The 25318-nt window shown below is 48.0% G+C and overlaps 1 protein-coding gene, 2 long non-coding RNA genes and 2 other non-coding genes across 5 annotated transcripts in view; 4 read left to right on the top strand and 1 right to left on the bottom strand.

Annotated features, from left to right (window-relative positions):
• Window positions 1–2063: 2063 nt before the first annotated feature.
• LOC120507886 lies at window positions 2064–2137 on the top strand. The gene has a single exon (XR_005628867.1). It is a non-coding gene; the product is annotated as a small nucleolar RNA SNORD49 (small nucleolar RNA).
• A 410-nt stretch (window positions 2138–2547) lies between these two features.
• On the top strand, window positions 2548–3297 carry LOC120507776. Its single transcript, XR_005628846.1, has 2 exons — window positions 2548–2608; window positions 3152–3297. It is a non-coding gene; the product is annotated as an uncharacterized LOC120507776 (long non-coding RNA).
• Window positions 3007–3080, top strand: LOC120507882. The gene has a single exon (XR_005628863.1). It is a non-coding gene; the product is annotated as a small nucleolar RNA SNORD65 (small nucleolar RNA).
• A 1741-nt stretch (window positions 3298–5038) lies between the features above and the next one.
• On the top strand, window positions 5039–12208 carry LOC120507746. The gene is made up of 4 exons (XR_005628837.1): window positions 5039–5775; window positions 8167–8274; window positions 9855–10044; window positions 11971–12208. It is a non-coding gene; the product is annotated as an uncharacterized LOC120507746 (long non-coding RNA).
• LRRC75A (leucine rich repeat containing 75A) overlaps window positions 12070–25318 on the bottom strand; it is a 57593-nt gene continuing 44344 nt past the window's right edge. The window contains exon 4 of the mRNA XM_039720772.1: window positions 12070–14149. Within this exon, the coding sequence (XP_039576706.1) occupies window positions 13570–14149 (580 nt within the window). The 3' untranslated portion in view covers window positions 12070–13569. The remainder of the gene's footprint in view (window positions 14150–25318) is intronic.

The following is a 25318-nucleotide window of genomic DNA, read 5'->3' as shown; positions in this document are numbered from 1 at the left end:
TCTTGTGTTCAGCTGTCAATCCTTAGCTAATGTGATTTTTCACTCACCTCCCAGCTATCATCACCTGCAAGAACTTGATGCAGAAATTGATGTTTGATAGGGAGACGGGACCTGTGTATTTCACTAAAATGTGTTTATGTTGAAAATGGCAAAAAAGGGGAGTGTTGGCTTTGGCTCTTGCTGGAGGATCTGAATGTTAGGTGGTTTGTTATAGCACCACACTAGTCCTTCTTGTAGGAAGTTTTTGCTGTTTGGAAAATGGATTTTTGATAAATAGTTCTTCAGGCTGACTGAGCACGTGGTGTTGAGGGTGGAATTTTAAAGAAAAGGTGGCTTTGTGTTTCTTCTTAAAACCATGGCAGATGCACTTAACAGAGAGGAAAGGACACCAAAACACCCCTATTTTCAGTCCAAGATGACATAATGAGAAAAGAACGGAACTTTTATTTAAAAACAGCTCTTCTGTTCTAAATAAAAGTAGCCTGACATCACTCCGACCTCTCCAGTGTTCCTGGAAAGGGCAGGGCCGGTGCTCCCTGGGGCTGTGCCCGGCCGGGGCCACACGAGGGTCCCTGCCCGAGGTGGAGCCTAAACCTGGGGGTTTTTTGGGTTTTTTTGGGACTTTGAGCGATCCCCGCGGCTCCGCCCGCCCCGTTCCCTCACGGCCCACACGGCAGGAAACGGAAGCCTCGGCGCCCCCCGCCTGCGGAGCAGTGGCACAGCCCGCCCCCACCGCGGGGTGGTACTGCCCAAGCCTTTATAAGGGGCCGCGGAAAGCAAGCGCGCCTTTTCGTCCTGTGCCCTTGGAGGCGCTGAGGTGAGAGCGGGCTGGGCTGGGCCGGGCTCGGGGCCTGCAGGGCGGGCAGGGGCGAGGCTCGGGGCCGGGTTCAGGGCCTGCAGGGCGGGCAGCGAGGAGGCGCAAGCCCGGCTTGTCGAGCGAAGCGCCCGTACCGCTGAGCGAGCTGAAGCGCTCTCTCCCCCATCTCGGCAGTGGTAGCGGCCGCCGGGCCTGGCTGGGCCGCGCGGGCCGGGCCGCACCATTGCAGGGGCGGGGGGGGGCGCGGCCTTGGGGCGCGTGGCGGCTCACGGCTCTTGTCCCTCAGGGCACCATGGAGGCGGCAGCGGCACCGCGACCCCGCCGGCAGCGCCGGGACCCCGCGGGCACCGCGGAAACCCCTCCCCGGTAAGTCGGGAGGAGCTCTGCCGGGCCGGGGCTGTGTGCGTGGGGCATCGCTGCTGGCGCGGCCCTGCCCGCGGCTCCGTGAGGGCCGTGCAGGTATCGCCGCTCTGCGGAGCGCTCCGCATCCAGCGCTGGCCGTGGGTTTTTGTGGCGCTGCAGCCATCGAAATCAGCAATTAAAGCCCTTTTTTAAAATTCTTATATGTGCTACACTCTTTCTGTGTAATTTAAAATCGCACCCATAGCGTTAGAGTGTTTGCCATTTCAGTTTGAAAAGTGCCCTCTTGGTTGATGCAACCTTGTGAGCCGCATTCTTATATTACTTTCAGTTTACATAGTTTAAATTTCCTGATTTCAAGGAAAATTTTTTTCAACTTTTTGAAAGTTGAAAACTTTTTTCAAAACTGGAATTTCCTACATTTTCAGTTATCTAGAGAGGGTTGCTGACTACTAATAGCTGTCTGATATAGATATTTCAGTGATTCATATCAACATAAACACGGGTGGGGGCACAAGCAGAGTTGGTCATGAGGGTCTGGTTTTGTTCTTGTTTTTCCCTGCATAAACCTACTTTATACTGTTACAGAGTATTCTAGTAACATTTCTCTTACTTTTACTCCCACAGCAGAAAGATGTCTTGAAGTAAAGAGTAAGTTAATTTTTTTCTTTTTACATTAAGGTGTGCAGAGTTGTTAAAAGGGGTTCCAGGCCTTTACAAGTCAAAAATAATCTGTAAAAAATGCACTTTAAGTTAAATAAAAACGAAATAAAACTGGTTTTATGCACTCACAAGTTAAGAGTTACTGCTTCATGTGCAGAGGGGGGAGAGTGTATGAGGTGAAAGCTGGTGTTTTGAGCGATGAATTAGAGCGTTAATTAAGGCTGTTGATGATGATAACCCTGAATAGGAAGTGCCGTCAGATGCGAGAACTGACGATACCCTGGTTCTGGTCTGAAATGCAGCTACACAGCAGCTCAAACCTCCAAATTCACCCTCTGGGGCCCAGCAGGCAGCTCGCTGTCCATGAGCTCATCTCACCCTGCTGTCCTGTGTCCCACCTCTTGCAGGGCTGGCCCTTCCTCCTGGATGTGACACCACGGGGCTGGAGCAGCTGGGGAGCTGGCCCTGATGGGAAGGTCAGTGGTGGCTTTGAGTGCCTGCACAGAGCTCTGTGCCAGCTGAAATGTAAATTTACAACGAGGTTTGTGGGGTAGAAGGAGCTTGAGTCTGTGTTCCTTAGGGTTTTAAGCCTGATCTTTATTTTCTGATGTATTTAGGTAGAGCCTGCAGGTCTGTGCTGCCACGTGCTGTGGTTGATGTCCCTCACTGAGGGGACAGCTCTTCCCAAGTCCTGTGGAGGGCACTGACTGTGGTTGATGTCCCTCACTGAGGGGACATCTCTTGGGACTGAGCAGGAGAATGTGCTGGGTGAGTTGAATATTTACTGTGTTCTTAGCTGAATGTGGTGGCTTTTGGCTGCAGTCTCAAAAAGAGACGGAATTACACATGTAGAGCAGAGTTTCTGCTCTAAATGTGTAATTAATGAGGCCCTAGGCAAGAAAAAAACCTCCTTGGACTAAACCGAGTTGAATATTTGTTGTGTTCTTAGCTGAATGTGGTGGCTTTTGGCTGCAGTCTTAAAAAGAGACTGAATTATACATTGCAGAGTTTCTGCTCTAAATGTATAATTAATGAAGCCCTAGGCAAAAAAAACCCAAAAACCTCCTTGGACTAAACTGCAGTAAATGTGTGAGAGCAGCCGTTTCTGCACTGCAGGCAGAGATAAAGTGTGTTCCTGCCACAAAAGTGTCAGTTTCTGTGATATCATGTGATGAAACTAACCCAAACGTGCTGGAATTACCGGCAGATTGACTGGTGGTGAGCAAAAGGTCTTCTGATGATATCTGACTCATGAACAAATCCATTAATGATGATTGAGGCTGGTTACCTGACCCTGCTCCTGTGTTCCAGGTGCTGCTGCTGCAGACTTCTCTGAGGCAGAAGAACTCCAACAAAACACCCTGAGGATTTTGTGTAGACACATTTTCTGCCTGTTGCAAAGTGGTAACAGTTAAAGTGGTTTATTTCATGTACATTAAAATAATCTTTAAAATCCCCACTGTGTTTGGTCACTTTGTGCATTAAGGAACCCGGGCACTCTGATCTGCTGTGAGATGAAGATGTACCCAGAGTGCAGAGTGCTCACTGCAGATCATGCCACTGGGGTTATTGTGGTAATTAGAGTTTAAACAAGACACCAGGAGTTAATTACTGCAGAGATCAGCCCTGACAGCCAGAGCAGCAAATGCAGCTGCATCTGGAGCTTGTTTGCAGGCTTGCTATTTGCCATTATGATCTCAAAATTGAATTTAAAGTCTTCTGCAGAGGCAAAGTTCAAGGGTTAGGGGGAATCTTGGCAACTTGGAGATGATTAAAAAAGTTAAAAGAGTTAAAACCCAGCATTTGGAGGCCAGAACTCCCAATTAGCTTAATTATGTCAGTAGAACTGGCAGGTTATAACACTTCAGTGCTCCAAACATCCAGACTGATGCTGCTGAGCCTTCTGCCCACCTGGTGTCAGCCGTGAAGATTTTGGGGTGTGCTTTTTGCAGAGGCCTTTTGCAAAATTTAATTAATAATTAAACTAATTCCTCACGAGCCTGTGGTCACTGCCAAGGGGTATCACAGTGTTCACTGCCCAGCTCCAAGTGGGAGAGCTGTGGATTGGTTTTGCCTTCCCTGTGGAGTTCAGGTGAAGATCTGAATTGCTTTTAATTTAGATTTTCTGACTGAAAGGTGCTGTGAGCTGGTGCTGCTCATGGGGCACCACAGGGCAGTGTCCCTGTCCCTCCCAAAGCACAGGTGGCTCTGCTGCCTGAGGTATAAACTGCATGAAATGTTGAATTTCAGGAATTTCTCTTAGTGTTTAGAAAATCAGGCTCTGTTTTTCAGAGAAATCTCCGGTTCTACAACATGCAGGTAAATTAATCTGGATTTTTTTTTCCTGGAATTGTTACTGAAGTACATCCAGGGCTTAATAAAAGCATTCAGCCTGGGCAATGGAGTAGGTAAAACATGTTTGGAATTAATTAGTTGCTCTTTATCTGAAAGTATTTGAGCAGTATGAAGAACAGGTTACTCCACTGCTTAATTAAAATTTAAAGTTACATTCTGTTCCCAGTGTTTAATGAAACAAAGTTTATTTTTGCCTCATTTTAAGAGCTTGTATATTAGAATATGTTGCCATTTCTTGTAACATGCACTGGGAATAGAAATGGGTTTAAAGCTCTCAAAAAGCACAAGGATCCAATTTTTTTAAAATGTGAATCTGCAGACCATGGAGGTAAAAGCAGCCACATGCCCTCAGCAAACAGAAATAATCAGCAAATTGTTTAATGAGCTGTTTAATTTGCTCAAGGAAGGTTTGCTGCAACTTGTTTTAGAATTCTTGCTTTCTAGTGTTAGAATTTTCTCATTGAGAGAGCAAAATTGATCTGGGAAAACTTAAACACTGAATTTACCTGGGTGTACTGAGGGTGCACTTGGTGGTATCTGTTGGAGATAAATATTCATGAGTTTCATTTTAGCATCACTTGTTTATTGTTCTAATCAAAACCAAAGTTCCTCAGCAGGGATCCTCCAGCAGGCTGGGTTTTTGCTGAGATTAATGAATGGAAAAGTGTTATTTCTGTTAGAAAATGGTGCCTTTCAAACATAACAAATGCCCTCAACATTTTACTGTGATCTTCCAGGGGAGCACAGATAATTTCATGGTGCTTGAGGGGAAGGGAAATAAAACCATTCTGTTTTGATTACATTTGGAGCACTTAAAACTTGGTGTTGGGGAATAAACAGCAGACAAAAATCTGGTTTTAAAACAATTATTTTGGATTTTCTAAAGGTTTAGAAAGAACAGTTGGCAGAAATCCCTTTGGCACTCAACAGCAGCCAACAACCCTGGATAAATCTAAAATAGATGAAAAGATTAAAGCAGAAAGGAAGAAAATATGCAGCAAAGCAAAGAATGGCTGAGTGCCAGCTTTTAGCAATAAGAGATGGCAGTGCCACGTCTGAAATCAGTGTTTGAGAGAAAACATGGAGATTATCCCCAAAATCTGCAGTGGAGCTGCTGGAGAGGGGCTGGAACGGAGGAGGAGAGGGATCCCCAGGGGCAGAGCTGCCTCTCTGGAAATCACAAGCTTCACATTTCACATAAATGCTGGTTATCATCCTCGTTTCTTGATTGGTATTGTAAAGCAATCACATCTGCAGCAGCATGAGCATAATCACTCATGCAAAGCCATAAATTACTGTAATTAATACATGCCAGCTATTAATGGCAATGTAAAGAGGAGCTCTCGTGGCTTGGTGGCTGCTGTTCCAGCTGAGGCAGTTTGGGCTGCAGCTACTTAATCAGAAGGGAGGAAGGGATATCCTGTGTGTGAGCTTCTCAGAGTGCAAGAAATCCTAAATATTGACACTTCACTCCTTTTCCTCTCCGAGCAGGAGGAAGAGCTGTTAATTTTCCAATTCTCCTTCATTTCAAAGGAGCTGCTGTTTTCCAGCATTGGTGTGCTGCAAGAAAAGCGTCACAGGTTTGTTTTCTCCCAGCTAAAGGATGGCAAATGCTTTGTTACAATTTCTGAGATATCACAGGCAGCAACTCTTGAGCTGCTCAGAGCAAAAAATCAAAATAACCTGGGGGACTTTGGCCCTTGTCAGGCTCAGGGTGTTCCTGGCACCCCTCTGACCTTGTGCTGCCAGAGCTGGAGCACATTTCAGTGTTCCTGTGAGGAAGGACAAGGTTAATGCATCATTTAATGCTCTGCCAGGACAAACATTGCCCTTCTTTGTCTCTTTGTGTCATTAGTGCCTTAATTTTACGCTTGAAATCAGTTTCAGCCCTGCTGTTATAAACTGATCCTAGAACTGCTGAACGTGGTGAGGGTTGAACAGGTGGGATTTGATTTGGGCCATGCAAGGAGAGCTTTTTTAAAGCACATTGAGCATTTTCTGCTCCTGTGCTCTAATTCACAGTCACATCTGTCCTGACACTTGAGCCCACAAGGTGGGGCAGTGGCCAAGCTCAGAGCTTTTGAAAGAAAAGATTTCTGCAGCCTTGGAGGTGCTTCCTTGGGGAAACTCGGTTTTAATGCTGGTTCCTTCCCTGCTTCTAATAAGATTTGCAACTTTCATTACTGTGTAGAGAATCCCACACACAGTGATAATGTCACTCTTTAATTAGCTGTTAATTAATGTGTCTCAGTGTTGGGCCAGCAAAGGCTCATTTGATGAGCTTTTGATGCTGTGCAAACTTGCAGTTCATGGTCTCACCCCATAGTGTTCCTGCTCTGAGTGTGATGAGGAGCCAAAGAGTTCAAACTTATTTTTATTTGATACAAATAAAGGATGATTTGCCCTTCATGACCCTTCCCTCCCATGCAGCTCAGGAGCTGCCAGGCTGTGCCTGCTCCAGGTGGATTTTGAGTCAATAAACACCCCCAGCCCAGCACCTGCATGGCACTGAAACCTGAACAAAATGCAAAGGAGAAAATCACTCAGTGGAGGCTGACTTCAAATCCCTGCTGTTCTAATCAAATAGAGATGTTAAAAGTTTAATCTCCAACAATTAAGACTTTTGTTTGTTAGACTCCTGTTAGTTTTTGCAAGTCAATACTTGGATTTTTTTCCATAACAGTTTTTGTGTGTAATGGTTTGTGGTAAAATCATTGCACAGCCCAGCTGCAACACGAGCTCTAAACAAATAATGATTGATGTTTCTGAAGCTGCCTATGGCTTTCTGCTGGGCTCTCCTTGGTTTTCCTTATAATTTTATTTCCCAGATTTTTTGATTGCTTTCTTGCTCTCGCTTTCTCAGATCCTGTCAGATAGTTACTCTTGTTTTTTTGTGTATTTTGTGCACTTGCAAACTGCACCTAAAGATTTGTTAGTGTTGGCTTTGGGTTTATTGGGTGCTGTTGTCACTGAGCAGTGGAGTAGGCTTGAGATTTAACAGCACATTAAAGACAAACTTCCAGCTAAGCCTGAGGTTATCAGCCATAATAAAAAATAATAAATTTTCCTGGATAGCTGAAACTTTATTAATGAACACCTGAGTCAAGATAATAGTGGCAGCAATGGTAATTTGGTTATCAGCCCTGATCAGACAGCAAGAGCAGTGCTGGTGCTGAGGAGATCTGTGAGCTGCTTAATGCCCCTCAGAGCAGCAGCAGCAGCTGAAATACCCAACAGAAATGTTTTACATCTGTGCCTCCATCTGACAATCCTGCAGCAGGCTGCAGTGCTGCACAGCCCCTGGCTGCCCTGCTGGGAGCAGGCACAGGATCTGCTCAGCCAGTGCACAGAGCAATTCTCTGAACTGTGCCAAATCAGGTATTCTATTCCTTTCATCCGTGGCAGTAAATAATAAACTCTTTGTGCTGAGTGAAATCCAGGGAATCCTGCTGGGAAGGTGATGGAATTGTTTCAGAGCTGGGAGCGAGGTGGGAGCTGTGAAATGCACAGTGATGGGGAGCCCCTGCACCAAGGTAGCTGCATTTGAATTTAATTAATTTAATCTATCCAGGCACCTCCCCAGCAGCCTGTTTGCTGCTGTGTTTGGAGGAAAATGCTCTCTCCTTGCAGGAGGTGAAATAAAGCTTCAGTGTCTGTTTGGAAATGCAAAACAGGGGCTGCATCAAGGGCAGGGATTTCAAAGGTGCTGCTTTTGTGCTTCAGGAAGGTCTTTGGAGATGACAGCAACAGCGTGGTGTCACCTGGCAACAGGTCAGAGGCTGGAGCTGAGGCAAGAGAAGGGTTTCAGGGAGGAGAACAGGGCTGAAAAATCACCAACACCGAAGTGGTCTGAAGAATGGATGTGGCACCAGGGTGAGGGGACAGCTCTGGGCTGGTGGCTGCCCCTGCCCTGGAAGTTCAGCCCATTTTGGGGGCTGGCACAGAAAAAAAGGACAATGTTTGCATTTCAGCCCCCAGCTCTGCTGTTTCTGTGCCTGTGGTGGAGGGGAGCTCTGAGCCTGCAGGAAAGCACAGCTTGGGAAAATCCTGAGCCTTGGAATCGATCATTTAACAAGCAGGTGGGTACAGTGAAGATGAAACAACAACAAAAAAGGAATGGTGAAGTTCTCCTCTTGGAAAGTGATGTGTAAGTGCACACAGCCCCAGGAGAGGCCTTTTATTCTGTGTGTTTGGAGCCTGTCCACCTCTGGGATGTTCTGCCTGTCCCTCTACGTGCAGAACTCCCCAGCAGTGGAATCCTGTGGGCTCAGGAGCCACAGCCCTGGGGCAGCAGCTACCAGAGTGTGATTGATTCTTCAGTGCCTTGGTTTTCATTTCTGGAAGAGCTGGAATTGCAGCTCTTACCTGAGTGAGTTGCCAGACCAGGAGCAGCTGCCCAAGGGAAGCTCATTCCTGGGTGATGCAGCTGGGTTTCCACATCTGTTGCAGTCCAATATCCCACAGTTTTCCATCCATCCCTGACTCTCTGGATGTTTATTCCAGGAATTTGGGCCTGTAGTAAGATGCTTTGAGGTTTTAATTATGTAGGTTGTTGTTTAGGATGGTTGCGAGTGCTGCTTGCAAAATCCTGACCACAAAGCACCTCCCCAAAGCCTTGCCCAGAGCCAGAGGAACCCTGGTTTCCCTGGAGAAGGACAGAGCTGACAGGGAGAGCCAGGAATGAAGTGGTTTTACATCACACACCTTGAAAATCCAGTGATAAATGCCCAGGCCAAACCTCCAGTGAATTAAATGTTAATATTTCTCTCCTCTTTTGTAAACCTCCAGTCTATTTGTCCTTCCAATAACAGCTCCCTGAGAGCTGCCACGTGCACTCACTGGAGGCTGGGATTGCTCATCCCAACCTGCTGGATGCAAACCAGCCCACAGGTTTATTTTCTCCTCAGACTGAGTTAATAAAACAGCAAAGAAAAAAGATGGCCCAGAAGCCACAGGATCAATAAGCTATTAGGAGCCAAGAAAACTCAGCCATAATTAAAGGCTGTGGTGAACAGGTTGCATCTTTTCTGACTCTATTAAATCAGGCCTTCAGTTTTATGTAAAACCATCAGCTGAGCTGGAGGTAAAACCAGCTGTGTCTCTGTGTATTTACAAGGGGACATAAAAAGGGATAAAAAATAGGGGGATAAAAAAGGGGGGATGAAAAATGCACACCCAGAACTGCCAGAAGGGAATGCAAACAAAGCACTTCCAGTTCCCATCCTTCAGGGGTAACTGGGCCAGGGGCTGATGGAGCTGGCACATCAGAAATGACACTTTATTCCCAAATACCTTTCCTCGGTGCCAGCTTGGGATCCAGGATTCCTGCAGTGAGCAAAGCTCTTGTGCTCCTCCTGGAGAACAAACCCTGTGCTAACATTTTACAGAAACAGATCCCAGGATGGTTTGGGTTGGAGGGGAATTAAAGCCCATTTCATTCCAGCATTCTGCTGGGGGCAGGGACACCTCCCACTAATCCAGGTTGTTCCAAGCCCTGTCCAGCCTGGGGATCTCCATCCATTTATTCATGATAATGAATTAATATTAATATTAGTTTGTCTGGAGCTGGGCCCTCCCTAGGAACTGAGGCTGGAGCCTGGCTGGAGGCTGTCAGAGCTCTGTGAGGGATGGCTCTGTCCTTCAGAATTTCCTGTTACAGACATTTCATAGAGCTGGAAGCTCCTCTCCTCTCACAGCCTGCTGGTGGAAATCATGCCCCAGGCACAGAAAAACCCCACTGCCCTTGGCGTGGAGGAAAAGTGGGATCAAGGATGGCATCCTCCTGCCAGAGAGGTCTGGAGGAGATTTCATCTGTTGCTCACCAAGGAACATCTCACTGCAGAGCTTGGGTCAGTTGTTTTTACCCCTTTTCCCTAAGCTTTGATATGTGAATTCTGCTGATCAGGTCAATTACTTTCCTTGGCAATGGCACATCCCAGCCAATGGAGCAGGGGAGCCTTTGTGTTGGGTTGGTGTTTGGGCAGTTTTGGGTTGACATTTGCTGACTTCTGCCCCTGAGCAGCAGCAATGCTTTTGGCCTAAGTATTTTGTGCTTCTGGACATCCCCAGCAGCATTTTTGTGTCTCCCTCTGCTCTCCCACACACTCCCTGCTCAGGGGTGACTTTTCCCAGCCTATTTCCTGCTCCCAACCATCCTCTGGCAAAGGAACTCTCATTTTAAATGAATCACCACCTTCAAACACAGCCAGCCCTGGTGCAAACCCTGCCCAGCTCACCCAGCTGGCAGGAGCTCTCGGAGCGTGGCACCAGCCCCTTCATGGCCCTCTCACCCCTCTCTCACCCCATTCCCTGCCTGCTGTTTCCATTCCCCTCGCTGTGGGCTCCTCAGTCTGCACAGAATGATTTCCAATTACATTTTTCTTGCTGAGGCCATCAATCTCCTCCCCAGACTGGTTTGCTTGATGCCCAGGTAGAGCTGTGGTGCTGCTGGGGAGAGAACCAACCAAGCCAGGCTGAGGATTTTTATGCTTTATTTATTTTATGGTGGCCCTTTCCTCCTCTCCTGGACAAGAAATGACCTCATTCTGTTTTAATATTCTAACAGCAGCGATTTTCAGTGCTTGAATCCTTCATGTAAGGCCAGTTAAAAGCTTCTGACCCAAAGCAGCAGCCCAGAGTAGCCCAGGGAACATTGATTATATGTGGAGTGAGCCCTGAGCTTGTTTTGATGTTGATGAGCTGGGAAGGGAAGCTCACACTCTGCTTTCTCTAAAAAAAGAAAAACAAAAAAAACCCCAAGCAAACCCCACTCTGTGCTGAGCCCACAGGATCATCATTATCCTGAAGTGCACTAAGTGGATAATTGAGCTAATCCACACTGTGAGGGAGGCACTGATGAGCCAAAGCTTTTATAACCAACTCTCTACAACAGCTCTGCTTTTTTTTTTCCCTTTTTCCATGGAAGTAATTTGGTGCATCCTCCAGCATGCACGGATATATTGACAAAAATCCCTTTCCAGCTCTTTCTCTGTCTCAGAAGGGCTGAATCCTCACTGGGCACAGGGACATTGTCAGTGCCAGTGGAGCAGAGGTGGCTCAAGCACTGCCACACCTGCACAGGGCAAAGGCTGTGGGATCTCCCTTTGGAGATATTGAAATTATTTCTCCATGGCTGATGTGTTTCCCAGCAGGGGGAAGCTGAGCTGGAGGGAAATGTGGCAGGAGCAGCTCCTGGGTGGTTTTTGTCTGTGAGGGAATGGAGCAAGGCAGGAATAAAGGATGCAGAGCTTGCTCTAAGTGCAAAGTGCCTCTGGTTTGTGAATTTGTGAACTGGGGGTCCAGGCAGCTCCTCAGGCCCCGGGTCCTGTGCAAATACTTAGCAGGGAATAAAAACCTTGCAGCAAGGAGCTTGTGATTGAAATAATTTAAACAGGCAGAGGGGCTTGAGCTGCGCACGAGGAGCAGAGCCCAGCACTGAGGTACCTGGGTAGAAAGAAGGAATTGCTGCAGTTTCTTTTTCCTTTTTTTTCTGCAAAGAGAAATCTTGTTCTGAATTAAATCCCCCTATGTTCCCCCAACTCCTTGGCCCCCGTGGTTTGTTGCTGGGACAGAGCCCCTGCTGCAATAAACAGCCTTTTATCCTTCAGGAGATAAACACCCTGTGGAGCACTACCCCACTCTCAGCCTTCCTTTCTCCTACATTATTTTATTTTGGCAATATTTTAAATTTTAAAGATTCTTTTATGATGCTTCTGTGTCCACCTTATGCCCACCCTGATAAAGCCAGCCCATAAACTGAGCTCTTTATTTCTCAGCCTCCTGAAGCATCCAGAGCAGCAGCTCTCAGCACTGCCTTGTCCTCTGCTTTTTCCTGGGCATTCAACCTGGACAGAGGGAAAATTCAACACTGGGTCTTTATTAAACATTATCATTTATTTTGTTTATGGATAGCTCCTTTATTTCAAACAGAAATATTCCATATTCACTGGAAAGTTGGTTTTTTCATGCCTGTTGGAAAGAGTTAGAATTAAAAAAAAAAAAAAGGAAAAAAGGCTTGGATACATGCAAATCATACTGTTGCCAAATGTATTAAAAGTAGCAGAGTTTTTTCTAAGGTACCTTCTTGCAAATGGAGGGCAAACAACCACTGGCAGCCTGAAGCCCCTCTGGAAAAATGGACAGAGGCAATGGGACCAAAAATCTGTTTGCACCCAAAAAAAGCCAAGCTGGAGCCACTGCTGGAGCTGCTCAGGGAAGGGCTTGGGGCCAAGAGGCTCCCTCTGCAAAGGGAGTCAGCTCTGCTCCGTGGAACACCAAGGAGAGGAAGCTTTCCCCACTTTCCTGCCCTCCCCCAGCTCTGGGATCCAAGGAAATGCTGGTTCCAAAGAGCCAAAGTGCACATTCCAGCACTGCTCTCTGGGCTGATCCATTTCCCACTGAAAATAAACCCTGCCTTAGAAAAAAACGGGAACCTTTCAGGAGCAAAGCACTTCTGGCCCAGGGGGCAACAGCCATGGCCAAGGGAGCCCAAGGTTTTCTGGGGCTTTAAATCCCAGCTGGCTGTGTGGCAGTGACAGAGGGGATGAACCCCAGGCTTGTTTCACCTTTTTTAACCCTTCAGTACCGTGGTCTCTTTTGTCAGTGATGCTCCTGAGCCCTGACTCCAGGATTTGTGTGTCCCTCCCAGAACCCAGAATGGGTCAGATGCTCCCATCAAGAGCTCAGGAATTCTTACAGCTGCTGGGAAACTGGGTTTTACTGGACAAATCCTGGGCAGGCACAGGTGCCAGCCTGGTTTTGGTAAGGCTGGAGGTGAGGGTGGTGTCCAGGCACGCTGCAGGCTGGGATTTAACCCTGCCCCAGGAAAACAAAGCTCTCCCCCTGGGCTGGGCTCACAGTACTGAGAGGAACACCCTGCTTTGTGTGTGAGCAGGTTTTTGTGATGTCTCAGCAGCCGTGCCTCTCACCAGTGGTTCCTGAAGTCAGGAGTGGGAAGGATTGAAGGTTTATCCCAGGCAGGTCCCTTTGGGGTGGCTGCTGTCTGTCCATCCCATGTGGGGAGCAGCTGAGACCCAGCACTGAGGAAAGGGAGCCCTGCCCTGCCCAGCCTGGGCACCTCCCTGCTCCCTTTCCTTGCCCTTCTGAGGTTTTGCAGCCCCTTGGAGATGCATTTCTGAGAGAGCCAAAAGCACAGCACACCACTAATGCTTCAAAACACCTGGCCAGCTGTTAGAAAATACAAACACTCTACGTGATCACTTTTATGTGTTCTTCGAGAAGAAAATCACTGACGTTCGTGGCACAGGGGGAAGGCAGCAGCTGGGACTCCTGGAGCACCCAGGAGTGGGAACAGACCCCCCCAGCTCTGAGGCTTGAAGTCATCCTTGCTCAAGGTGCCCAGCCAAGGGCTGACATCATGTCTGTGGTGTGGCAGCACCTTGCTCTGGGCCAGGCAGCTCCCCAGCCTCTCTGTCCATCTGCTCCCAGCCCGTGCTGCCAGCCCGGCCTGGCGCAGCCCTCAGCTCCTCCTGGCTGTCCCCCAGCCCCTCCTGCCCCTCCAGATCGCTGAGCTGCCCCTCCCCAAACTCCAGGATGGTCGGCAAGTTCCCCTGCTTGGGGCAGCGCCTCTTCAGGCTGACCAGGAAGGGCTGGGGCAGCGAGAAAATATCCACGTTGTTACCCAGATCGATCCAGGTGACGCTGGGGAACTTCTTGGGGTCCTTGAGGGTCTCGGTGAGGTCCCTGAGGATGGCCTTGGTGAGGCGGTTGCCGTTGAGGGCCAGCGTGGTGAGGCGGGGCAGCCCGCAGAGCGCGGGCAGCAGCTGCAGCAGCACCTCGTCCGTCAGCTCCGTGAAGCACAGCTCCACCGTGTCGATGTGCTCCGAGCTGTGCTCCAGGTACGACGTGACCCTCTCCACGTCCTTCAGGGTCAGGGGGATGCCTGACAAGTCCACGGTGTTGTCCTGGGGCTTCCCCATCAGCACGGCCTTCAAGCTGTGAGGGGAGCATGGGGTTAATGGGGGGTGGCTCTGTTTGGGGGCAAGTGGCTGAGAGGGCAGGTGTTGGAAGGCTGGATGTTGGGGAAGGTGAAACAGGAAAGCCTTATCAATATGATTGCCTGGCAAAAGATTCTGCCAGGAGTATGGAATATTGAATATGGAAACTGTAAGTGAGATTGAAATGAAAGCAAGCTTTAGAATACCTGAGTCACTGAACAACTGGAAAACAATGGCATGGCTGCTGAAGGTAATTCCCATTTGATGGAACAATCCCCTCTGCTTGCAGACAGGCCCAGGGGTCAGAGCAGACCCTACTAGCTGGGCAGAAGGGGTACAAAGAGCAGCTTTTAGGGTTTAAAATGTAACACAGTATGGTAATGTAATGATTCCTACAGGCTGTATGTAAATGCTATAGGATTAGTATCTTGTATTAGATTGGTTAGTGAGAATTAGAATATTCAGCACAGAAGAAGATTTATGGTATTGTAACAGGAACTTCTCTGTCTTTTACTCTTTTGTCCTCTCTCTTTTACTCTTTTGCTCTCTCTCATCCTCTTCACCACACTCTTGCCTTCTTTCTCTCTACCACTCTCTTTCCCTCTCTCCCTCCTTGGAGCCTGCTCCGAGCTGTGGCTGCAGCTCCCAGCAGGGCCCTGCACCCAGCCTTGGCAATAAACCCCAGGTTCCACGCTCAGAGCTGTCCCCTCACCCTGGTGTCACATCCATTCTTCAAACCATTTTGGTGTTGGTGATTTTTCAGCCCTGTGACCGTCCCACCCCCATCACTCCTACACTGGATGCTGAGAGGCACAGGGAACGCTGCAAGTGACCTGAGGCTGTGGAGGAGGCTTCCAAAACTGATAGACAGCACTGGGATTACAGGTGTGGAGTTGGTTAGGAGTGTGTAGTATCACAGGGTGGAAAACTTAGAGTTTGGGGTTTTAGAATATAGAAATAACTATGAAGCAAGATGGAGGTTTTAGGGTGGAGGCAGGTTGTTCTTTACCCCCTTCTTCCTTCTTCTTCATGAGTTTTGTAATTGGGCAGAAAAGTCCACACTGCAGGCTTCAAGGGATCAGTTATTGGGTTAAAAGGGAAAATAATCCAGGTGTCATTTCTTAACTGGAAAGTTTAGTCTTAAAAGACCTTGTAACAAGAGATTGTTGGCCATTTTGTGCCTTCTGATGAAAGGCTGCAGAACTCATGGTTGTGAGGCTGCTTCACTGACAGGAAATAATAAACACCTGAGTCCCTACATGAAATACCACCTCAAGTGCCTTCAACCCAGACCTCAACAGAGGTAGAAAATAAATACAGAGAACCCACAGGCAAGGACAGGAGTTGTGGGAAATGGATTTGTAGAAAGTTATATAAAATATTAAAATTAGAAAATAGTTGGCTTCTAGTTGTGATAGCATGAATTATAACATCTGTATTGTCTCACCCTTCTCATGAAACTAAAAATGGAACAAAAGTTTTCAAAACGCCTCTCAGTTGCCCCATCTCTGGGGCAGGAAAAGGGCATTGTCCAGCAAGGAGTTTTGGAGAGGTTTTGTGGAGGATTTCAGCTGGGATTGATGGGACTGTGGGAAACGGGTTTGTAGGGAGTTCCCAGGGCTGGCTGAAGGCTCACACAGTGTGCATCTGTGTGCAAACCTTGAGATAAGAAATGCTGACTTAGGAATGCCATGGAAGAGGACAGACATTGTTGAGAGAGAAACAGAAGTAGAAACAAGTTTCAAAAGATGGCCTTGCAAATCAGACTGGATACTTCAGAGAAACAGAACTGTGAAAGATGCATTGTAGTGGCACCCACGAGGGGTAGTTTTAGATGATTGGCTTTAAGGCATGGTGTGGCAAGAAGCAGATAATGGAAACACTTATAATGTATTGTAATTAAAAAATAGTTAGCTTCTGATTGTGATGGTGTGAATTATAACACTTGTATTGTCTTACCCTTCTCATCAGACTGAAAATGGAATAAAAGTTTTTAAAACACCTCTCAGCTGTCCCATCTGGGGGTCAGGAGAAGGGTCAGAGGACATCCAGCAGCTCTTCTCTAGGGTGTCTGTGCTGCTGGGGGTCACTGAGACATTCCAAGGCTGTTTCATTCAAACTCACACTCAAACCCCATCCTTCAGGAGTGCCAAGTTCATTTTTATCACCCCTGGGTTAAAGAGGTTATCCTGGCTTTTCAGAGCCTTTCCTGCTGGATTTAAGGGTGAGGATGCCCTTGATCAGACAGGCAGGAATTGCTGTGTGACATTTCCCACTAGGAAGCTCTTTGAGCAGCAGCAGTTCAGGTTTTTTGTCCTCTCAGCTGCACAGGTGGGAAACTGAGACCCCAAGCTTAGCAAAGGAAGAACAGACACCTGCAGGGTGGTTTGATCCCACTGCCAGTGAGTGAGACCTGTTCTCTCCTCAGCCTCACCACAGAGGAGATGACCCTACAAGAAACCCTCAGAAAAATACATGAATTCTCACAATCTCAGAGATTTATGACCACGAGCTAGGCTGGAGTTTCACAGGTCAATTTATCTCCAGCAAAGCCCTGCTGGCAAACCAGGTGCTGAGGATGTTTTGTTCATGAATTATCCTGGGTTCCTGAGGAGGTGGAAGGAGCCCTGTGACTGCTGTGTCAGCTTGGTGGCCTCTGGTGTCTCCTAAGGTGGCCAAGGAATGTGAAGCTGTGGAGAATTCTGTGATGCTGCTGCTCTGGATCCTCTGGGAGTGTTTTTTCCAAGCTGCCCCTGAGGGATGACTGCCCAGAGATTCCAAAGAAGGGGGAAAATGGGAGCTTTACCCCAAAAATCCACACCCATGAGTTGTATGCCAGTTAAACCCAGAGCTACTCCACATCCAGAGCTGTAATTTGGTGTTGGCAGCTGCTTCTACAACTACAGCCACAACATTTTCTGGGAGCAGCCCCATGTGGGATCAAGGTGATGCCTCAGTAACAAGTTTCACCCAGCAAAAAACCCCCAAATTCCTCTTGCCTTGCAGTCTTTGAGCACCAAAGCAGCATCTCACCCCCAAATAAAGCACGGGGTACTCCTGTGAATCAGTGACAACCATTTAACAGCATGGCTAAAACACATCCAGGGCTTGATCCTGGTTTTATCCATTTTTTCCTGTGGGATGTCTGGTGTGGCTTTAAATAAGCAAAGTTAAGGAGATAACAAAGGGGGAATGGGGAGAGCTTCAGGACAGCTCTTTTTTATTTTCCTGTTTTCAGTGTTGCTGCACATTTGTTCTTTCTCTTGAAGTGTGTATAGGATTTCTGCCAGGCAGGAAAAGGGGATTTCTCCTGGGGTTCTGTCCTTTCCCCCTGAGAGGGATTTAGCTGATACCCAGTGGAACAGATTGATTCCCTTGTACAAGCTGCCTTTTCACCCTGCACAAAGATCTCCTGAACCCCCAGGTCAGAGCAGCCCTGGGCTGGTGCTGGGGGAGGCTTTGCCCTCCTGTCCCTGGGGAACCAAACAGGATTTCATCCAACCAGTCCCGTGGCTACTCTGAGCCAGAACGTGGAAATAAGGGGGATATTTATGTTATCAAACAGCTGGAAAAGCTCCCAGCCCTGCCAGAAAAGTTGGCCCCAAACCTCAGGAGGAAAATCTTGCCCATTAAACAAATCCCTCTGAGCTTGAGTGGGGGATCAGTTACACCCACTTGGTTTCATCCTCACATTTTACAAGGCTGTTCCATAGGGGAAACACTGATTTTTTCTCCCCCCCAGCTGGGGTTTTGCCCAGTATAACACCAGGATTGGGAAGAGAGCCCTTCACTAAGCTCACACACTGGCAGGATGCTGATTTATCCACGCTCACGCTGAGCTAAAAGCTCTCTGCCATGGAAGCAGATCAGAAAATGTTGTCATAAACAGCAATATTGATGTTTAGATCAAAGGGAATGAGAAGAAAGGGGTTTCCTCCTGGTTTAAATTCATGGCACTGCTCTCAAGCGCCGCACAAATCGTGACTTGTGTCGTGTTCTGAAGGAAAATTGGGATGTTCAGCCCAATTCCTTGCAAAGGAACAGCTCAGGGAAAATGAAGAGGCAGCCCCAGAGACTGAGGAATTACAGCAAGAATTTTGTAGAGACACCTGGTGAGAAAACTATTTATAAAAATGTCATTGAAACATTACTGGATGTAATGAGTCACTCAAAAAAAATCCAACACAACAGAAAAAGGTAAAATCCTGAGATAAAAGATTTGTCCTGAAATAATGGTGGTAGCAAGGATCAGTATTAAAGTCTTTTTCAAAATGCCTGCTCCAAATGATGGCAGTCAAACACTGGAGTAGAGATTTGGGAGAGGAAGGAATACAAATGCTGCAAATTCAGTGATAATTTTGAGTAAAGGGTTGAGAATCCCCACCCTCAGAGGAGGAATCAAGACAAATAAATACAATTATTTAGCTGAAAGAGGGAATGTGACTCAGATACTAGCACATTGTGTATTGAATATCCTGTATTACTTTATATTTTATATATAGATAAAATATGTCCATATAATGAGTATGAATGAAACAGAAATGAGAATGAAATGCTCTTTTTTCACCCCTCTTAATGCAGGATCTGAGGACACCTCCTGTTGCTGAAGGACTGAATTCTTAGGGGATAAAAGGAGCTCAAATTAACCTCCAGCCATGGGATATCCCTGAGATCAAAGAGGTTGTGGGAGGTCCCAAGTGGACAGGGCACTGCTGTGGCTGAGAACATCCAAAGTCATGGTAGCGTTTCAAAATAAATAAATAAATAAAAATTTTACTCTGGACTAACTGAAATTGAGGAGCAGGAGCAATTAGCAGCTCATTTGCATGCAGCTCCTGCTCCAGGAGCCTGCCTCGGGATGGGGAGGGAAGGGAAGCTCCTTGCTCTGTTTCAGAACCATCATTTCCCCCCCTCAATTTGTTTTTATTTCCTGCTAAACAAAATGCTAAAAATAACCACTTGGGAGCAATCAAAATGCTTTGCTATAATTATAACTCTATTTAATTTGGGGGGGGGGAAGTAAATCTGCTGTTGGAGGGCTCCATTTTCCTATCCCATCCTCCCCAAAATAAAATGTATTCATATCACCCTCCCAACGATGTAATTTGCTCCCAAACCTCTGTTTTTATACAGAAATTGTTGGGATTTTCCCAGCAATCTCTACTCCAGTGGAATAAGGAGCTGCAGCTGACAGAACCTGGATTCTGCAGGAGAGGCAATTTGCACAAATGCCTAGAGAAAAACAAGCAGCAATTCAAAGGAAAACATGCTGGGCTCCTGGCTTCTGGAAATGACTCCCTGGAAGAGAATTGGCCCAAAATAAGGATTTGTGTTACAATAAATGAGAGTTTGCCATAAAACAAACAGCATTTTCTTCAGATTCTAGCACAGGAGGGGGAAAAAAAAGGCTGTAAAGGCTCTTGGAAAGGGACTTTTATGATTGGGTAGATACAAAAGTACCCAAATCCTGTTGGATTTACATGAGCAACTCCCCACTAGGGAGAGAGGAAGCAGGGCTGGTTAGGAAAAGAACCTTTAAATCCATTTGCAGCCCTCAGTGTCCAAAGGGAAGAGGCCCCAGGAAAAGAAATTCCTAAAAATTTGCTCATAAAAACACCCAACTGGCTGCTAACATGGGTAAAAAAAGTGGAAGAGGAGGAAAAAGAAAAGGGAGAGGGATGTGATGGAGAACAGCAGTGCTGGCCAGGACTCCAGCACTTTTCTGGAAAAGCAGGATGGAGATTGCCCTAAAATCCACAATTCCAGCCTCTCCCTTTGGTTTTGTTGGTGCTTGCTTTGATTTTTGGAAGGAAGGACCCCGTTAACAGGCTGGATGTGACCCCAAAAGTGAGGGGAGAGTGTGGCTGCTCCTGCTCTGTCCCCTCACCACAAACTGAGCTTTGCCACGTCGATGGAAATTAGGGCTGGTGTTAATTATCTCCATCCCATTCCAGAGCCCGAGGAGTTTTGGGATGGGGGAAACACCCAGGAACAGCCAGGCTTGAGAAGCAATGGCTCCAATTCACCAAAATCCTCTCCCAGCCCTCAAATCTGCCCCTGGTGTTGGCAAACAACAACAACAAAAAAGCAGGAAAAATTGTGGAGAACTCCCTGTATCCAGGCCCTCGCTGAGGGTTTGAGGCTCACACTTAGCAGAGGCTCTTTGTGTCTCCTGTTCCTTGAAATAAGTTGAATTCCATTCATACAAAGGGGAAAACCCCAGGATTTTTGGGTGTGGGGAGATGTGGGGAGAGAAATTTCAACTCTGATCCTCCAGCCCAGTTTTCTCATCAGAAACAAAAAAAAAATAAAACAAAAAAAACCCTCTCCCAACTGCTCTTCCTGCAATTAGGGAGTGATCAGCTGCCAAAATGTGTGCCTGGGGCTTGGCTTTCCCTAAAATGTTTATTTTATTGGAGCACAGATCACATTTGGAAGAGTTTAGGCAGGCTGAGGTCCCCCCTGCTCTGACGAGAGCCAGAGCAGCCGCCAGCCCGGCTCCCAGGGTCCTGCTCGTCCCCCTCCCTCCTTGGAAGGGATTTTTTCCAGAGCCAGGAGCTGCCATCACCCCCTATTTTTCCCTTTTCCCCCCAAAAATCCTTGGCAGGACCTTATTCCCAGCCAATCCTGCCCTTCCCACCAAAATCCCAACAGTTCTGGGGCCCGAAGTGAAGCCCAGCCACGCTCAGGGATGGAGCACAGGGAAACTCCAGCTCCTGACCCTGGGCACAGGACAGGGGGACAGGGACCCATGGGATGGGTCTGGGATGTCCCATGTGGGACTGGTGGCCTCCAGCCACATCCAGAAGGTCAGGAAGCCCCCCCAGAGCAGAGAACATCCTGAGGAACATCCAGGGATTTGTGCTGGAGGGGCTGCAGCAGCCAAAGGAAGAGGAGATGGGCACAGTGAGGCAGCCAAGAACCTCTCACCTGACGTTTGGCCAGCTTTTAATCAGGATTTGTACATCTATCGAGCCAAAAAAGCTTTGTTTCACCAGGTTTTCAACACCCAGGTGTTCAGGTGGCCAAGCAAACCCTGCTCCTGTGGCCACCCAGGGGCTGGGCTGGAGTCCCTGGCACTCAGGAGAAGGAGCTCTGCTGCTGGGAATTCCAACCCTGGGGTGCATCTGCTTCACATTAACACCAAACACTGGGTCCCCCTCAGCCCAGCAGAACACAGCCACCACTGTCCCCTCAGCTGCCCTCCAGTGAGGAGTAACGGGATACAACCTGACCCACTGCTTCAAAAGAAAAAGGGATTTTTTGGGTGCCTTTTACACCTTCTGTTCCAATGAGAGGATTTCTCAGCACTCCTCTCCTTTGTCCCTGCAGCAGAGGCTGAAATTGAATTTCTGGCACCCTGTGGGGTGCTTTTCCTGCTGGGCAGAGTTTTTGGTGCAGTTATTTCATTTTAAATCCCCTTCCCTGAGCCCAGGGTGGCTGCAGCCATTCCTGCAAAGCCAAACAAAGGGAAAAATCCAGGCAAGGAGAACAGCTTGAGCTGCCCAAAGCAAACTCCCTCTTCCCCCAGCACTCACTGCATTGCTTTTGGCAGGTTATTTCCCTGCTGATGGGGGGACTGCAGCCTCCAGCTGCCCCCAAAGATGCAAAGAGAGCAGGGAGCAGAGCTGGGGCTGGCTGCTGGAGCAGAGCAGGATGTGATCCTGTGCTCCGAGCAGCCAAACACTGCCCAGCTCCCCCATCCCCAGGCACAGCAAATTCTGCTGGACAGGCAGGAAAACCACAAAAAACCTTCCCTGGATTTTCCCTGGCTGCCTGTTTGGCTTCCCTGCTCCAACCCAGGCCCTCCAAACGCAGATATTTTGCCTTTTTCTCTGCTCTCTGCACCCACCAGTGACGAGGGTTTGTGTCACTGTGCTCTGAGCTGCTGTTCAAGGAACGCTGCTGCAGAGATCAGCCCAACAACAAATCCTCCAGAGTGATTTGTACATAGTATGTCCATATTATTATGTCAACACATGGGGGTTTTTTTGTTTTGTTTTTTAACCCCAAATGTCCAGCTCAGCATCTTTGGGATAACGAGCCCCACTGGAGGAGCCAGCAGCTGATGAAAGCAGGGAAGGCAGGAGAGGACTGGCTCCAGATGGGCATTTCTGCCAGGCCAGGAGCTGCCAGGGATAATCCTCACACCCCGGGGCACCAGAGGAGTGACTGCAGCACAAGAGGGTGGATTCAGCCAGGAAACCCCCCCCAGCTCCCCAGGCTGGCGCTAATCCTGGATCAGGGGAGAGTAAAACACCTGCAAGAACATATTGCCACCCTGGGCTGGACAAAAGGGATCAGCCTTGGGGCTCCTCTGACACTGGGATGTGTCAAAACACAGCCTGGCAAGGCCTGGAAAAACTTGAATGTGTCCAGGGGCTTTGGACATTTTCCTGGAGGTGCCAAAATCCCCTTTTGAGATGCAAAAGAACCTTCTGTGCTTCAGATGCTCCAGAGGGTTTTTTTTTATTTTTTATTTCCACCCCATCTCCCAGGAGCCAAGGGGAGTGTGAGGATGAAGGGTCGGAGTGGAAGGGGGTGAGCCCAGTCTGTGCCACCCGTGGGGACTCTCAGGGACAGACAGAAGCCCCTGGTGATGCCACAGCCCCCCGCTGTCGCCGTCCCCATTTGCAGCGTTATTTTAAAGCGTTATTTCCAGTCAAAGAGAGCAGCAGCAGCAGCAGTGGGAGGTGGGAATTCACCGAGTTAAAGTGATGGATGAGCTCACTAAACACCTCCATTCAGCGCCTGAAAGGGCTGGGGAAATAAAATAAATGTAAAGAGTGCCTATCAAAGCTTCATCATCGAGCTTGATGGTTTTAATTGGGAAATATAGCCCGGGGTGACAGCCAGGCTGGGCTGGCTGGGGATTAAATGGGCTCCATGCCTTTCCCCCATGGAGCAGCATCCAGGCCCCAAAATGCCCCTCACCACCCAAAAAAAGGAGTCAGTGTCTGTTTTGAGACAAAACAAATCATCACAGAGTGTCTGGACCACTTCCAAGCAGGGGGGATGAATTATTTTCCCAGCTGATTCCCTCGGTTAATAACAATTTCTACCGGCTGGTTCCCAGCCCGAGTGGTGGGGATGGATTTAAATAATCCCCGCCATGTGTCCATGGAAAAGCTCATTTCCACTCTGCCCAGGAGCAGAGGAGCAATTATTACCAAAAAAATAAATTAAAACCCCACACTTTTCACCGTCAAAGGCCTTTTCTAATTAAGCACTGGACTAAAAACACATTTAAGGAGGCACAAGCACCCAAGTGCAAGGAGGTGGGAGGGGAGGAAAACCACCATTATTCCTTGATTCAGCTGCAGGAGGAGAGAGGAAAGAGGAGGATGAGGGTGGCTAGAAATTGAAATTTTAAATCCCAGGTAGTGCCTTAAAAACCTGAGGTTTATAAGGCTGCAGCAAAAGTGAGAGGGAAAAGCCAGTGGGGAGGAGTGTCCTGCTGCTCTAAATCACCCCAGCCCAGCCTCAGGTTGTTTCTGCTTTATTTTGCAGCATTTGTGGCTGACAGGAGCAGCAAAAGCAATTTGAGATTTTGTCAGGGTCAGTATTCATCCGTGTGGGGGGAATGGTGTTTGCAGTTTGGGTCAATTGTTTTCAGTTCTGGGGCAAGGAGCAGGGAAGGCTCATTTTGCACACTGAGCCAGTGGAAAACCTGAAGTGCCCCCTGGATGTGCCAGCCCTGTGCCACCAACCCGGCTGGCATTTCAGTGGCCATCAATTATTCACAGCTCAGCTTCAGATGCAGCTCTTGGTTAATGCCAGCTCCTGGCTGGGCAAGGTGTGCCAGGAGCTGCAGCCTCTCCAGGGGCAGGGATAACCTCTCCCCCAGCCAAACTCGGCTGCAAACAGAACTCAGTTCCACCCCAAACCTGCTGGCCTGCTGGCCAAGCAGTGGCAAGGAGTGATTTCAGCACCTGCTTGGTGTGGTTTGCTCAGTTTTTCCAGGAAGCAGGGGGCAGATCCTACAACTTCCACTGCAACAGGCACAGGAAAAATCTGATTTTCCCAGAATATCATCAACAATAACTCCCTTTATCCTTTAAAGTTATTTAAATGGAGGCATTTAAAAGATGTGGAGATGTGTTCTTGGCTTTGTGGTGGACTTGATCTCAGAAGGTTTTTCCAGCCTTAATGATCCCGTGATGGTGGCAGCTCCTTTAATTGCCACAAGCCACATGTTGTAGCAGAATTATTTCTCAACCACAGCCCTCACAGATCTTTACTCCCCCAGATTTGCAGCATTCCACCTTCCCCCCACACCAGCATTTCATCTGTTCACAGCTTAGCCCTGCTTTCATCCTGCCAAAAGTCTCTGACTCTTTAAACTCAACAGAAGCATCACAGCATTTCCCTTCCAAGCCTCTGGAGCCTGCACTGTGGGGTTTAATGTCCTGAATTCTCTGTGCTTTTGGGCCCTTCAGCATCATCCAGCAGGGAGAACTGGGTGGGAAAGGAATTCCTTGGGTTGGTTTTCAGCCTCTGCTTTGCTGTAGCATTGGCACACCCGGGCTGCTGAGCTGGGAGCAGCTCAGGACATCCCTGGGCACTGTCACACCCATCCCTCCCTGCCCGACACCCCCTCCCCAACCCAGGGATAAAGTGCAAAGCAGGGGCACCCTGACACCCTGAATTTATACCCCACTAGCCTGAAAAGAGAATTATTTAACACCAAAGCCTCTTAGTGCTGTACATTATTGACTTTTAAATGACACAGCTTTCTTTTTTTTTTCTTTTTTTTTTTTAACTCCTCTCTCATTCAAGAAATCCATCTCCAGCTGGATGGAATCCTTCCTTTCTTCCCACTCAGCCTGTGCTGGATGATTGCTGGCCTGTTCCTCCTCTCCCCTCCAACATCACACCCCATTCCCACCAGGACAAAACATTTCAGCAAGGTTTTTGCATGGTCACAAAACCCTGGGGTTGCCAGAGGAGATGTTTGCACATTAAACAGCATTTTTTGAGAATATTAATTGGAATTTCTACATAACAAAGAGCTCCAGGGAGCTGCATCCCAGCTTCAGAGGGTTGGGATTTTCCCTTTTTTCTGGGAAGCAGCTTGGGCACATTTAACCCCAGGTTTAACCTGCCCACCCCACTCCAATCCCTTGGGGTTCCACAAAAAATCCCAAATCCCAGCCAGGCACGTGCA

Source organism: Passer montanus, unplaced genomic scaffold (genome assembly GCF_014805655.1).
Source record: "Passer montanus isolate IOZ18808 unplaced genomic scaffold, ASM1480565v1 scaffold44, whole genome shotgun sequence".
NCBI classification, from domain to species: domain Eukaryota; kingdom Metazoa; phylum Chordata; class Aves; order Passeriformes; family Passeridae; genus Passer; species Passer montanus.
The sequence above is the reverse complement of the archived record's forward strand: the minus strand, read 5'-3'. Positions and strand labels throughout refer to the sequence as shown.